At 34.7% G+C, this 16,979-nt stretch overlaps 1 protein-coding gene across 2 annotated transcripts in view; it reads left to right on the forward strand.

Annotated features, from left to right (window-relative positions):
• The first annotated feature begins 3,707 nt into the window (after positions 1-3,707).
• Positions 3,708-16,979, forward strand: part of glra3 (glycine receptor, alpha 3) — a 60,433-nt gene continuing 47,161 nt past the window's right edge. For both annotated transcript variants that reach the window (XM_051106097.1, XM_051106106.1), the window contains exon 1: positions 3,708-4,127. In XM_051106097.1, the coding sequence (XP_050962054.1) occupies positions 4,057-4,127 (71 nt within the window). In that variant the 5' untranslated portion in view covers positions 3,708-4,056. The remainder of the gene's footprint in view (positions 4,128-16,979) is intronic.

Here is a 16,979-nt window from a genome sequence, read left to right on the forward strand (position 1 = left end):
TCGAAAAACTCCCATCTCATGTTCTCCCTCAACTTCAAAATCGTCCTATATCACTGTTTTAACATTTTTTTTTAAGGGTGTTTGATCTTTTTTGCATGTTCACTTTGCAAAGACTGGGTCGGAACTTCTGCAAAGATGTAGGATGATTTTGAAAAGATTTTTGAAGTTGAGGGAGAAAATACGGTCTGAGTTTTTCCGACATATCCTAACTGTCTTGAGCCAGAATACACAGAGTTCAAGGACTGCAAGGCAAGATGAGCGTTTGAGAATAAAAAGTATTTATATTGTATTTTTTTTTTAATGTAAATAACCGATCATTTCGCTAGATAAGATCCTTCTTCCTCAGCTGGGATAATTTACAACCACATCTGGGATCGTTTGAAGCCGCATTTAAACTGCCTTTTGGAAGTTCAAAATCGGGGCACCATACCAGTCCATTATATGAGGAAAAATACTGAAATGTTTTCAAAAAACAATTTCTCTACGACTGAAGAAAGAAAGACATGAACATCGTGGATGACAAGGAGGTGAGTAAATTCTTTGTAAATTGTTGTTCTGGAAGTGGAGTTCTCCTTGAATTATTTACAACAAGGTATAATGCATTACAATGCACATTATTAATAATTCTAATGCATTATACCTTTTATTAACATTTATAATGCATTCAACATAAAGGCTTAGAATAAAGTGTTACCCAAATTTGCAAATAACTCTTTTTCAGTTTCTCGGGTGAGCACTCAAACAATACAGGCTATTTTAATGCTGACAGTGATTAGTCTACAAAAGAGCTCTAACTCTAACAGTTCTTTACATGACAGAATTGTTCATTCAAGGAGGGCAGGGGAAATTATCTGAGGGCTAAACACGGTGGCCTTTGTAATTGACAGAGTACACATTAGGCTATTATCAGTGCTCTTCCCATCCATCTGCCCTTCACCCACCCACACACAGTGCCTGCATGCTCACTCTACAGCTGCAATCAATCAATAGGCTGATCTGCCACTAAAAATGATGTGTTTAAAACCTACAACTAAAATTGTTGTGTATATATATATATATATATATAGATAGATAGATAGATAGACAGAGAGAGAGAGAGAGAGATGGCGCAAATATGAAGAGAAAAGAAATAACGTTTTTGCTATAATATTTTTAATACATTGTACTTTGGCTTCCAATAAAGATATTATGTTTTTTTTTTTTTTTTTTTTTTTTTTTTTTTAATGTTCCTGGCTAACTGAACAAAAGTCAACAATTAAAAAACAAAAAAAAAACAACAATGAAAAAAAAACCTCAGGCAATCCATGTAGATGAGTTTGTTTCTTCACCCGACTCCATCTATTAACATCTTGTGAAGTGGAAAACAAATCCATCATTAAGACAATTAAACCATTGCTTCTGGCTAAAATACAAGTCCAAAATCTATAATAACGCTTCCTCCAGTGAGAAAATCCATCCCGTGTTGTCTTATTACATCAAAATCCACCAACATATTTGTTTAGAACAGTTTTTGAGTATTTTCACTTGTAAAATCTAGATCTGTGGATATTTCTCTCTTTGTTACTATAACTTTCACTAGCTTTTTCACTGGCACAAACAATGTTATGAATAGGGGACTTTTTTCAGACAGAAGCAATGGTTTGAGGTTAAAAAAGTCTTAAAGGGGTCATCGGATGCAACTTCACTTTTACATGTTATTTGAACATTAATGTGTGTTGGCAGTGTATGTACACATCTACCCTATAATGATAAAATCCAAACAGTGGTTTTTAATTAATTCGTAAAAATAATATCCCCTTTTTCAAATTGAGCCATTCTCAGATGCCTGTCGGTGTGGTGTCACACCAACAGAGGCCGCTCCCACAATAGTTGATTGACATGAGCGTCTTACCTCAGATCCTCAGCTGTAACAGTCCGACCTCCATTGTTTCAATGCCGGAGCAGGGATGTAAGTTAGACATGAATATCTCCGATTGAGCGATTGAGGTGTTTTGTTGTTGGATGTAATAATGAACATAGTGGTCGTTATTTACTCCCGACATCTGAGCCGCTGAAGATGCAGTGGATTACATTTGTTTGTGAAGGGAATGCGCCTCCCAATCAATATAAATGCGTCTATGTTTGCGCAAATCATTCGTGATCCAGCTTCACTTACAGTGAAGTGAGTATAAGGTTTTTTTTTTTTTTTTATGAATCCCTGTAATCACCTTTCCTAATAACGTGCTAGTTAGCAAGTTTTGCGGCTAAAGTAAACAGGCTCGTCACTCCACAAAGATAAGAGAGGGGTGGAGTGAGCAGAACTCATTTGCATTTAAAGGAACAATCCATCAGAATGGGTTTATTTTTGCAGAGCTCATTCTGACAAAGTAAAAAGGGTGTTGTTTTACACTATCATTGAGAATTTTTAACCAAAGCATACTGGACTGGAATCATTACATGTTGACTGTTGTTTTTATCAGCTAATTCTGACGGCACCCATTCACTACAAAGGATCCACTGATGAGCAAGTGATGTAATACTAAATTTATCGAAATCTGTTTGGATGAAGGAATCTTGGATGGCCTGAGGGTGAGTGCACTTTCAGCAGATGTTCATTTTTGGGTGAACTATATCTTTAAAGAGTCAAAGCATGAGAACACTTTATTATAAAGCTTTCCAGTGAGTTGGCAGATAACAAGTTATTTATAGTGAATCAAAAGACAGCTATACGCAAGACTGAACATAATTATTTAGCCCTAGACTTTGTTGTCTGTTAAAGCACATAAAAGTAACTTTTAAAGAAGAGGATGAATGAAAAGTAAAAAAGCAGACCCAAGCTCCCTAATGCCACACTTTGGCAGCAGAGAGCGTTTGAGCTTATCGCCCAATTCCAGAGCAATGGCAAAAAAAGCTGGGAACAGGGTCAACGTGGCACAATAAATAGGAGTGGGCACACACATGCACACACACGCTGCGCAGATGCACCCGGTCTCAGCTGTGCCATAGACTCAGCCTACGGCAGCCCATGCCAGACACTGTCACTCACTGTAACACAACAATGATTGCATGGGTAAATCAAAAACAAGCAGTAGCTCAGTGCATTATGCCTATATACCTAAATACAACATAGGGCCCCTCTGCCAGATTGGACCGGGCGCATTCCAGCACCAAGGGAATCAGCATGTGTTCTAGCATGTGCCATCATGTATGACTCACAAGTTACATTGCTCTTAGTTTCGTCATTGCTTTTTGATACAGTCAGCTTGCAAGGAGCGTACTGTAACCCACAAAGATTAAATATATGCATGACCATATTTTAGTTCCCTAAACTTAACAACTACCTTTCAAACTATCAACAAGCAGCAAATTAGGCGTTTATTAAGAGAAAAATATATAGTGAGTACGTGTTCCCTATTCTAAAGCGTTACCGAAGACAGTTATCAAGCATTCCAAAAAAAGCTTTTTCATTTTAAAAAGGGGATAAGTATAATATAATAAGTATAAAAGATTTTTTTAATTTAAAAAAAAAAGTATATTAATGTAAAATCAGGATAAATAATTTTAATTTATTCATAAAAATGTTATTCGATAATCGCGTTTTTTGTTAAACTGAATAGTGTTAATCACGTGAGCGGAACGCTCTCACAGTGCAAGCGCTGGCAGGAGTCAGGGGAAGTGTTCAAATTCAGTTCTCCGTAATTGTAAGTAAGCGTTGCACATGCATGTGTACAGTGAGAGTGGAGAAGCGCACTGTCAGTCAAGCGCGCTGTGTGGGGCGGTCTTTGCTTAGAGATGTCTGAATATGTCAAGAATCACTTCAGCTGTCGCACGCTTTCAAACAGCACTCAGTCTCGTCCAGTGCCGCTACGAGGGAAGAGTTTCATATATGCAGTTTAGCGTCATAAGATTATGAGGGAATCCTTTGCGATTGCCGTGCGTAACGAGCCAACAGTGCATAGGGGTGAAGGAAGAACAGCTGGAGCGCTGTCCAGGGTCCTGAAGTCAAGAAGCCAGAGGTGCTGAAGAGAGCACAGGCATTCACGGAGGACTGTATGTCTATGTCAATCAAGCCTTGAGATGACTCGGAAAAGGCTGCGTTCTGTGGCTGTCTGGGGATTCGTTGCGTGGGAAATAGGAATTCTGTTGAGGTAAGAGCAAATGTGTTCCGCGGCGGAGGAAAGAGTAGTGAAAGCAGAGTTTTGTGTCGGGATTTAGCTGATCGCCACGAGCTGAGGAGGTTGAAAGTATCAAAATACACAAAATTCGCACTTTCAGCCTTACAGAGCAACATTCTCGTAGTATTTTGTTGAACAAATATGATTTTGGAGCCTGCGCTACACAGAGTCTTATGAGAGTCAGATTTATGAAAATCTTTTACTTCAAGATAATTTATCACTACAGAAGGCTATGCTGTAATGAATAGGTCTTGCATCATCACTGTGTTTATTACAGCTATTGATGGCACAGGTAAAGTTTTCAAGCAGCTTTTTCTCAGTGTAACAGGTGATATCTTGCCATTTTTTACATAAAGCTCAGGAATCATCATGAAAAGTATTGTTTTCTTAAATAAACTAGACACTTCATCATTTTTGTAATTCTGAATTATACTAGTTTAAATACATGTTGATTATGCTTTTGTGCCCAGATGCTAGAAATGTGAAAATATGAATAAAATGAAATAGAAAATGCTGCAAAGTAAAGGTATAGGTACTTGTTTACTAATTCTCTCTTCCTTCATATAGAAATAAATGGTTTGCAAGGAGTGAATAGATGTTTCAGTATGATTTAACAAGTAGTATGTTATTTTTGTACTTCTCATAGTACATCCCAGTGTAACTTTACCTCATTATAAATCCCGAATGATATTCATTCAAGCACAGTAATAAATTTCTTAGTTTGGGTGATTATTTTTACTCTGCCATACTCTTTATCCACCACCTTTCAGCCCGGACTTGCAAGTAGCTCTGAAATTGGCGCAGACGAGAGTTCTGGGTCCCTTTGAACTGTACTGAATCCTCATTTCTAAAATTCTTTTAGCTGATGATGCTATGAATTTTTAATATTTCATTTGTCGACGATCCTTGGAACCACGCAAGCGTAACGCCTTGCATTATTGATATGTTGGCACTTGCACTTTCTATGTCGCCTTTGTATTGGTTGCCATTCAGTGTTCCTTGAGGAAGAGTTTTCACCTAAAGCCATTAGAGAGGATGTAGTTTTCAAAGAAAAGCAGGATACGCCTCATTCCACAATTCAGAATTAATTACAGCGAACAGGAAACGTTCATCTTTGCAACTCTAACTTTAGAATGGGTTATGTTGCAAGAACCTTTTACAAGAGCTGCTCACAAATAAGACTGATCTTTAGCAGAGAAGGTGGAAGAAGCGGTTGATATCATGCAACAGTGTCTCAGCTTTACTTCACAACAGGTGCAGTGTCAGCAAACAAAGTGTTGACTGGCAGTCATCTGAGTTTCATAATAAAGATCTTTCTGCAAAGATTTTATCTCCAAGCTCTGTAGACTGTGTAAAGCGTCTCCTCGACTTTCTGAAATTTACAGCTGATAGAATCTTGTCCAGTCTCATTAATGTGTTAATACTGACGTGTGTCCTAGCATAGCACATTTGTCATTTTCTTTGATGATTTACATCCTTTGAACAGCTTCAATTGAAATGCTTGAATAAAAATACCCAGCGTTGTATACAATGTATTATATACAGACTTTAGTGTACTGTAAATCCTCTTAGCACATAATAACTCATTAAGATACTCTTTAAAATGCAGATAATTGAATGGGGATGTTTTGGTTCTTTATCAGTCGACAACAGCTGTAGAACTTCGACAGATTAAAATGTCTGTTTCCTATGAAACAATACAGTTGAAAAGTATCAAAATTAGCTGGATTAGTTAAACTGTGGGCCATAATTAATGTTATTATTTACATTGGTCTACCACACATACTTATTAATACTAGTACAATACAGGTTCTGTTATTGAATGTATAAGAAATAATATATAGAAATCAGGACTATGTTGCTTTTCATGTCCATAAACATATTTGAAATATATTGTGATTTCATATTTATCAAGTTATCAGTTACGTAACAACCTAACATTTTGATTATCAATGGGCAAATATACATATACATATAGACACGCACTGTACACTGTATTGATAATATAAATTTCATATAATTTTTAGAAAATTCTGTATATACTATATCATGAGTTGAGCAAATGTTTTTTTTTTAAAGTGAATACGTATGGTCCCGTTTCAGGCATAAACCAGAGATGAAGGTAAATGCATTATTTTTGTATCATTATACTACTTTATACTGTTTTTAATAATATTTAGATTTTTTTTTCATATATTTTCAAATTAGTAACAATTTTTGTAATTTTCTAGAGTGTTTTTGTCATTTTTGTTATTTAATAATAGTTTTAATATGCATACATATTTATTTTACTTATATTAGTAGTTATACTATATTAACTATAATAACCCCAGGAAAAACAACTACAGAGAAAATTCAGGCATAGTAAATCTAAGGCACATGGTTTACACATGGAATACATATTTTACGAGTTTAGAATTTTCATGACCACTTCCCACAACTTTCTAAAAAAGAAAAAAGAAAGACAACACATTCATATTTATACTCCCAAAGTCACATACTATAGCATACACTAACCACATCAAAACATAAAGTCCTCACCACATCACCACAGATGACAACACACAACAATCACAATCAAACAAAACAAACGCGTTTTAGGCATTTATACTGAGAGTGAGTACAGACAGATATTTCAGCTGTCAGTTTATCCTTAGAGAGGATAATGGAATATGGCACCGTAAGGCATTGTGTTCAAACTCTACACCACTCAGCACAGGTTTACATGCTTCTGCTCCATACTAACTAGTCATTATGTGCCTCTGGGCTGACATGGATTTGAATGTGTTGTTTTCTTCAAGAACATAAAGGATCAAAATTGCCTGTTTAGTGCCCCAGAGTCTTTCTGTCGTGCCCTGTTTTGTTGGACGTTGCATATTGTCACAGTTTCTAACTTGTTGGTGGCTTCACGGATGACTAATCTGATTTCTCAATAGCTTTAGGAACCCAAATAAGCACGATGGGGGTTAGCTGTCGCATGGGGAAGTTGTCACAAGAGCTGTATTTCAGCAACTATTAAGTCTATCACGATTCCTCAACTCAATACGAGTACTCTATTTAAAAATTTTTTGCCTGTGTCAAGTAACTGGCAAAATACTGGACGTGGCGCATTCCACGGACGAGAATCCACCAAACGTATTTTTAGATAATTTTCCATGGCTGCATGATATATTAAACCCATTTAAAAATCATAAAGCATAATTCTATTGTGAATTCACAAACACTGCAGTTCAATTAAATAAAGATATGCGATGCAGGCTTAATGCCCTTTAATTATTTACTTGTGTGTGGGTTCTGTATATGCGTCTAAGAGCGGCTCTGTTTACAATGCTATCATTTACATGTGTGGAGCATCTCAAACTCCGTCTCTGCATATTGTTGTGAGTTTGGATTTATTCATTCATCTGGGAATGCAACATGCGTAATTTCATCAGATTTATAAGGCAAATCATTTATAAATTTAAGCAAACACAAGAGAATACATCAATATCTTTCTAAACATGCTGTTCATCGTGATTACAAAATAAAAGCTCAAACCCCTACTCTGAGTTTACACATTCTGATGTCCACATTTTCAAGAAGTTACATTGGCTGTAGCATTTCTGTCATACAGAAATGGCCCAGTATTAAAGATAAAGTGGACATTTTAATTAAATGTTGTTTAGTCAATATTAAACAAGGATTAGATGGCGCAGTAAAGTGTAAAAACAATCACCAGGCTGTTGGCACCCTCAGCTGACCTATGTTATAAGGCACAATGAACATTAGCTTTATTGTTTATAATGCATTATGGCCTGGTTGCACAGACAGGGCTTAAGTTAAGCAAGGTTTAGGTCATAGTTCAATTAGGACATTTAAGTAGCTTTTATAAACATGCCCTTAGATAAAAACACTACTGTTGTGCATCTTGATACACAACATTGAAACTGACTTATTTTTAAGATCAGACAGTGGAAGTTTCTTTTAGTTAAAGGAGCCCAGACATGCATTTTAGTCTGGGATTAGGCTTAAGCCTTGTCTGTGAAACCGGGGGTATGCATTTTAACAGTTTGTTCTATTAATAAGTCCATTAGCCGTGCTGATATACAGCCATATCTCACGTCTACTCATGTGATATTGAGTTTATTCAACAGTTTGACGGCATGAGTGTGTAAATACATAAACAAAACAACAATGGAGTGTTTTAAAAGCCCTTTTTTTGTGCACAACTGCTTCGTTCTGCCACAGATTTAAATCTAAAGTTGACCGTTTAACAGCTGAGCCCAATCCTCCGTTATTAATTCAAAAACGTCACTTTAGAACTAGTAATGAAGGAACGTTAAGTTGCTTCATTGAAAGCTTATTGTATTACTACATTAAAAGCTCACTGTACAATGTAGAGTATTATGAGTGAGAGATGGACTGGGCGAGTATGATTACCTGCATCTGATACAGCATTCATTCTTCAGATCAGTCTCATATTCACAATAAACATTAGTTTGAATATCGACTGAGGAAAGAGTTATCTTTGCCATAACGTTAATGTCCTTTCATCTGTTAAGGGTGATTTTGCCCGTTAGATTTACCCATAACAAATCATATTTCCATGTGTAAACACTACAGAGACATCAGAGCCAGTGGGAAATTCCAGAAGATCTGGCCGAGGTGAGGCGCTCTCGGGTGGGTTCATGAGCACAGAACGGCCGCTGACGATCTGGAGCACACATGTCCGATAATGCAAATTTTCAAACAGAAGTTATCTTTATTAACAAACTGCATATTTTAACTATAAACAAGTACATTATTGCCTGAAAACCTCTTAAAACTACATTCCATGACACAAAAACAGTAATATTTCTGAATTTATACTGGATTTGGATGCAGAAGTACCACAAGAGTGATACGATTACAAACTGTGAAACGGCTTATCTGCCAATCAGATTCAAGGACCAGAAAAAACATATGATCACTTGCTTTTGATACTTTATTTCAACTAATTATTATAGCCTCCGTGCTATTATGTATGTATTTAAGCAATTTTAAAGTCTGTTGTTCAATTAGGGTCTATTTTTATTGACAAAAATAAAAAATTATTCAAGCACTCGATTAATTGTCAGAATAATCGACCTATTACTCAATTACCAAATAATCGTTTGTGACAGCCTTAGTAACTATGATGTTGTAAGTGTCTATTTAATACTGAATAATAAGCTACAAAAATTAAGCTGTTGGGTAAACAAGTGAATAACTTAAAAATCACATTGACTTTAAAATTTATACTACAAGTGTTAGTTAGCATTTTAATTGAGGCAAATTGTCACATGTTTTTATGCCTGTGGGAGGCTCTTAAATAGCAAGTTCTGATTGACAACTTCCACTGGCTCATGGAGAGAAAAATGTGACAACTAGCCCCAGTCTCCCCCATATGATTGCATACATTAACTTTGCATTTAGATTAGTAATGAGAGAACACTTAATCAATCATAATGTTATATAGAGACACAAGGCAGAAGTAATTAGCATCTGGACTGAGATTTTGCAGTAATCTCCACTGACAGTTCACAAAGACTGACTGTTGAAGGACTGAGGTATGTTATTATTAAAGCTGACATTCTATTACAGGTTCATGGTTTGAAGACAGTGGATTTAATTATGTACAGTTATGTAATAGAAAAAAAGATGTCTACTGTGGTATGTCTTGGCTTCTATGATCAGTATTCATAAATGGGGAAATGCTGCATACGTAATGGATTTAGAAAGACAGAGATTGTCTTTTTGTCAACTCTGTTTTTTTATTAGGAACATTTTGTGGCAGCAGTTCTGCCAACTCAAATAACTTGACTAGACAAGGACAGACTAATATCAGCACCGGACCAAAGACAGCGTAGGTCACCGTGCATCACTGTGACATCTGGTCCAAGAGAAAGACATGGTGTTGCTGGGTCCCACTCTTCGCCCACCAAAAAATATCCAGATGTATATCACTCTTTTAAAGCGTGATATGTCTAGAAATACGTATTTGAAATATTTATAATATTCTGTTAGTAAATGGAAGGAAATCAGCAGCTTTTGTTTCAACCCAGGCTCAGGAAAAATGCATGTGGCTATGTTTTTGCAAAAATGACTGTGTTATTATGTTGCTTCTTCACTGTCTGTGACATAAGACATGATAACAAGAGAGTCTCTGGATAATTGAAGATACAATACAAACTGCACACACACGTGTGTGAACAATGTAAAGCCAGATGTTTGTTCACATTTGCACTCCTCTCGCTTTCATTGTCATCTGCCAGACCGCTCATTGGAGCGGAATGTTCCAATAGATGAGAGCGGCTCACCCCCGAGCGGGAAGAGCACCTCATAGTTCTGTTTTCTGCCAGTGCACCTTTCACCGGGTGCATTAGGACCAACTGGCCAGCCTTACCCTCTGGCTCTCATTCTTTAACAAACCACTTGGCTTCCAAAAGCACTAATGCTCTCTTTTTTTCTCTGCCTTCAAGGAGTATTTTAGACTTTTTCTTTGAGCCTGTTTCACTCCTCTGCCTCTTGTGCCAGTTTGCGTATTGTAAAAGGCAGATTAGGTAGCTCCTGTTGCATTATTGATAAGATTTTGTCACAAAGCATTGATTGCGCTTTGAGTTATTCTGCCAGCTCCGTTTCTCTTGAATACTTTCGTCAGACTTTTTGAAGTCCAGAGAAAGACGCAGAACAGAGGGAGGCCTCTTTAAGAAGCTTAAAAATGTTCAAGTTTTCAGAAATCTTCTCTGTATGAGGAAATTGTCACGGAGTAAGATCTAAGTAAATGCTAGGTTAAAAAAGAGCAAATATTAAAAACTTAAATTTAAGAACTTTAATTATTCAAATAAAACATCTAACATTTTATTCTTTGAAAGATAAAAGGAAACACTATTAAAACAAACCCAAGAGTATTCAAAAAACAGTTAAAGTTCTCAGTGATGCATTCATGATATAAGCAGTTTAAAAAGAATTTAAATTTGCATTATATTTCATCATAGTCTGATGCTCTGAGAATTTTTTATTTATTTTTTTTAAATTATAAATCTTCAATCTATTACACTATTGTTCAAAAGATTGGGGCTGGTATTTTTTATTTTGAAAGAAGTATACTATAAAACAAAAAAAAAACTGTGATTTTAACAGTAAAAGACTGTAAACATGTTACAGTAAAAACTAAGATCCCCTATTATATACAGTGCAAAACTGTACTGAACATTACGTGTAATTTTACGGTAGTAAACCGTTTAAGGAAGTGGGAAAAAAAACATATAATTTACAGTCAATAACCGTAAACTGACATTCCCAGTATTTCCTACGTGACGTTTCACATTTGATCTTTTTCATTGAAATGATTGAAATGTTTCTTTTTAGTTGTTTATTTCTTATCAGTTTATATTACAAAGGTACAAAACAAATCCGCAAAACCAAAAATGTTACTACCTTATTTTTTATTGTAAAATTCTGGCAACCATAGCTGCCAGTTTTTTTACCGTAAATTTTACAGGTTTTTTTTTTTTTTTTTTTTTTTTACAGTGCACAGGAATAAATTACAAATAAATTGCGTTATAAAATACTCTACCAGTCAAAGGTTTTTGAACAGTAAGAGTTTTAATGTTTTTTAAAGAAGTCTCATCTGCTCACCAAGCCTACATTTATTTGATCCAAAATAAGGCAAAAGCAGTAATATTGTGAAATATTTTTACTCTTTAAAATAATTGCTTTGTATTTGAATATATTTTAAAAATGTAATTTATTCCTGTGATCAAAGCTAAATTCTGCATCATTACTCCAGTCTTCAGTGTCACATGATCCTTCAGAAATCATTTTAATATGCTGATTTGCTTTTCAAGAATTTCAGGATTCTTTGATGAATATAAAGGGGGTGGCGAAAGAAATTATATACATTAATACTTTTATTTAGCAAGGATGCTTTAAATTGATCAAACATGATTGTAATGTTACAAAAGATTTCCATTTCAGATAAATACTGTTCTTCTGAACTTTCTATTCATCAAAGAAACCTGAAAAAAAATTCTGTTTTCTGTTTACGTTTAATAAACATAAATCTACTAAATGTTTTTTTTTTTTTTTTTTTTGAGCAGCAAATCAGAATATTAGAATGATTTCTGAAGGATCATATGACTGGAGTAATGATGCTAAAAATTCAGCTTTGAAATCACAGAAATAAATTACATTTTAAAATATATTTAATAGAAACCAGTTATTTTAAATAGCACAAATATTTCAAAATTGTACTGTTTTTGCTGTACTTTGGATCAAATAAATGCAGGCTTGGTGAGCAGAAGAGACATTAAAATCTTACTGTTTAAAAACTTTTGACTGGTATTGTATATTAAATTTGAAAAGAGCTATTTGTAAGTTGTAATAATATTTTACAAAATATTTTATATTTTATGTGGGCTCAAAAATTCATGATAACAATATATTGTGATATCTATAAAAATATTTAAAAAAATAAACAAATAATCAATAAATCATGGTATCAGTAGAATTCTTTTTTTTTTCTTTTTGTGACCGATGTAATCACACCATTGCATACAAAAGGAACAATTGCACTAAACAGAAGAGACTAATAAAATGCTAACCATTGTTAGTTTAGCACAGTGTCAGTGTAAGACAGTTTATTACAATAACTACATTTTTACTCAAAACTTGAGTTATAACGTCAAATTGACATTTCCTTCTGCATTTTATTCAGCCACAGTGAAAGCTGGGTGCCTTTGTTCATATAAGGGATTTCCTGGAAAGTCATGTTTTATTACTCCTATATGAGTCTCCTTAAGGACTTTCTGTGCAAGGGTGCCCTCTGGTGTCGAGTATGAATGAAACAAATCACACGTGAGAGTTTAACGCTCCATAATGGCGCTGGTGCTTGTGTACTATTTATTTTTAAATATTACCAATACTGGTATATTGCAACACCCCTAATTAGCACAGTAAAGATATTTCATTATTTAAATATCACGATTAACGTCAAAACCGGTATATCATGACAACTCTATGCAGAAATAAGTTGATCTGCTTAATATTTTGGTGGAAATAATGGTAGACTTTTTGTTGTTGTTGTCGTTGTAATTGCATCCTTGCTGAATAAAAGTATTCATGCATTTAAAAATATCTTACTCCAAACCTTATAGTGGTAGCATATGTCTTTGATACAAAAAGATATATAAAACTCTTAAAATCTCTATATGATTCCTCATAAATACCCCTTACATTACCATTAATATTATCTGAAGTGATGAAGCAGTGGTGTGGTGGTGGCATAGAGTGAAAACAAGATGCCAGGATGGGCTCCATTACCTGTGTTAGGTGTGCTGGTCACGGTTTGCATATAGTGGTGAAAATAGGCTGTAACTGTGACATTTAAGTTGCCTGTGTGGCAGTTGATGCGTGAAGCACAAACCTCTGTCAGACATCAGTGTCACTGCTGTCACATACTGTGGAGTGTGAGCTCCTGTTTTTCTCAACTCATGCTTAGTAAAGCTGCATCTACGCCATCAATAAAAATATCTCTCGGAGGCTCGCAGAAAAGCTCTTCCCTGTCCATTTAACTTGTTTCCTCTTTCCACTTGACCTGACAGTACACAGACTAACCTGGGTGAAATGTACATCTTGTAAGAATGTTTGAAAAACTAAAAGTACAGAAGTTGTTAATTTTATAAAAGCTATTCTTGGCTTGGGAACATGCTGTAGGTTTGAAGACCACTGTGCAATTCCAGGGACAATTTTCAAAATCTTGTGCTGCTGTGATGCAATACTATGAGCAGCTGAAGCCAAATCCACATACAGTGAATGGTGAATTGTGCATGTATCTACACCAGCCTGAGCAGATTAGAGCTTGAGCCACTGTGGCTGTCCTAATACACAGTCAAGCCCAACATATTTTTTGCTCTTATAGCTATGGTTATATTTATATAGCAATTTGATGTCAGAGCATGTTTTGATTATGATTTGTTAATTATTAGGCCCTTCATTATAACAATGTGATCTCATGATAATTCATATGTATTTTATGTAAAATGTGGTTCTACAAAATGTACATTTACTTATGTTTTACAGACACTAAAAGGTACAATACTAAGGTATTTTCTGCATTTAAAAATACAAAACTGACGTATAGACGACACCTAAAAATGAATCTTTATGAATATTGTAATTGCGGAATTAATTTCATTATTGTTTTTGTTTTTAGTCGTCATATCAATGGCCTTGTTTTCAACTGCATTATTAAATTGTTTACTCGTTTACTTAATATGAAATGATAACATTCCGTTCTGTTCTGTGCGATTTCTGCTGCCAGCTCGTTATTTGTTACCTGCCTTAAAATTTTAAGTTCAGTCAACTCAAAAAAAGTTTATTCAGCTTAAAATGTTAAATTATACTAAGTGACGACTTAGATATTTGAGTTGATTCAACTTAAAATTTTAAGGCAGCTGGTGTACTTACCCATCTGTTAAGTTTAGCAAATATCTAAGTTGTTACTTAGTACAACTTAACATTTCAAGTTGACTAAACTTATTTGAGTTGACTGAACTTAAAATTTTAAGGCAGCAGGGTAACAAATTATTTTAAGATGACTCAACAAATTGTTTTTTATTTTTTACAGTGTACATAATGTTAAACAAGACTACACTTTAAATCTTTAAAATTAATAACATTTCTGCAATCATTTAACCATAACATACACTGAAAACTAAACATAATTACAAAACATATTAAAATTCATTTGTGTACTGTAATCCAAATCTTCAGAATCCATACAACTGCAAGGAACAGACCCAAATTCAAGCCTTTATTCTGTGATCTTCATCTTCATCCCAAACAGTAAGAATGCATTGATACGAATATCTTGTTTATATAACAGATAAGTAAATATTATTATTTTGGCTAAAAGTATGTAGTGATTTGTACATAAAAAAAAAAAAAAAAAAAAAAAAACGAAGTACGTCTAAATTGTACGTCTCTGCATTAATAAAAACAAACAAAAATGACGTTTTGTGCTTGTAAATGTTACGTATTAATACCTATGTATAAATAATGAGACAAGGCTGATTATAAAGACCTAACAAACACAAAATATTGTTACTATGTCATTTCAAGTTGTTTCAGCTGGTGGGGGAACAAATCATTTTCACAGCAGTTTATTATAACCACATTTCATTATATTAGAGCCATACTTAACAACGAATTCTTCTTAAAGTAATAGTTCACCCAAAAATGAAAATTTACTAATAATGTAGATGTAGCAATTTAGCATTACATGTTCATAGTCAATGAGTGCCGTCAAAATGAAAGTTCAAATAGCTGTTTTCATCATTTTGACAGCACTCATGGATTGCCAGAGGGTGAGTAAATTTTCATTCTTGGATGAAGTACTTCTTTAACCATGATTTTCTTAAGGTTTTCAACAAATGTAAAAAGTTATACATAAAAAAAAAAAAAAAAAAAATTAAATTAAATTAATAGCAATAATTATTTAACCTTTACACCAGGGGTGCCCAAACTCGGTCCTGGAGGGCCCATGTCCTGCATAGTTAAGCTCCATCTTGCCTCAACACACCAGTCTGGATGTTTCTAGCATGCCTAATAAAAGCTTAATTAGCTGGTTCAGGTGTGTCTAATTTGGGCACATTTAATGCACACAGTATGCCCTTTTTTACAAGATGTAAAATAACTCTCTGATGTCCCCAGAGTGTGTATGTGAAGGTTTAGCTCAGAATACCCTATAGATAATTTTTTATAGCTTAGTAAAATAGCCACTTTTAGGGTACGAGTCAAAACGTGCCATTTTTGTGTCTGTCTCTTTAAATGCAAATTAGCTGGAGCTCCCAGAGAAGAGGGCGGAGCTTCAAGAGCTCATGCTCAGGTGCTGTCTTTTGCAAATAAACATTCCACTATTAGTTCCACCTTGTTATCTTTACAGAAAACATACTCTGTGTAAAAGGTTTAAAACTGTGCATAATAAATAAGCATTTATGAATTACACAGACAGTGAGCATGGCACAATAAAAATAACTCATGGTGCCATCACGTGCTATCACAAACATTATAAGCCCCACTTGTGATTATGAGCTCGACAAATTCAAGCAGTTGAGTTCACATTGCTTTCATATGCAATTTTTAACTACCACATTCCTATTTGCGATCATTCTGATAGCATGTGAAGGTAGCATTCTGGTAGCCTTACAGAGAGATAAGAAGAGCTTTCAGAAAGACAGTTTGGAAAACAAACTATTTACCTACGATGATGTGTACAATGCCCTCCAAAAGTTTGGAAACACCCCTGGCAAAGTGTGGTTTTGGATGATATCAGCATAAATCCTTATTTTTTGGTGCAAATACATTAAAGTAACTTGACATTATCATTTAAGACTAGCAATAATAATTTTCATTTTGATTACATAATAATGGCAATATATACATGTCAAAGTCAGACATGCCCCTTTGCCAGCTGTGATGCCTGGTTACTGGTTTAAACTTGGCCCAGGTTTTTGAAAGATTTTTGGGTCAGCACAACTTAATAGCTTCAACAACTGATTGCCAATTAAGTTTAGAATACAATGAATTTAGGCCCAGATTATGCAGAGCTGTAATAGCGGATATTTTGATTAATCGAAAATTTACGTTTTTTCTATGTATGAACTGTTTATGTAATAAAATATATTTTCGTAGTTTGTGTTATCCCTTATCAGTGCAAAATTATCACAAATTAAAAAGGATTCATGCCAATATTGTCCAAAACCCCACTTTTTTGGGATGTTTCCAAACTTTTGGAGGGCAACGTACATAGGGAGAATCTGAAAT

This window comes from Labeo rohita, chromosome 1 (assembly GCF_022985175.1).
Source record: "Labeo rohita strain BAU-BD-2019 chromosome 1, IGBB_LRoh.1.0, whole genome shotgun sequence".
Taxonomy (NCBI): Eukaryota; Metazoa; Chordata; class Actinopteri; order Cypriniformes; family Cyprinidae; genus Labeo; species Labeo rohita.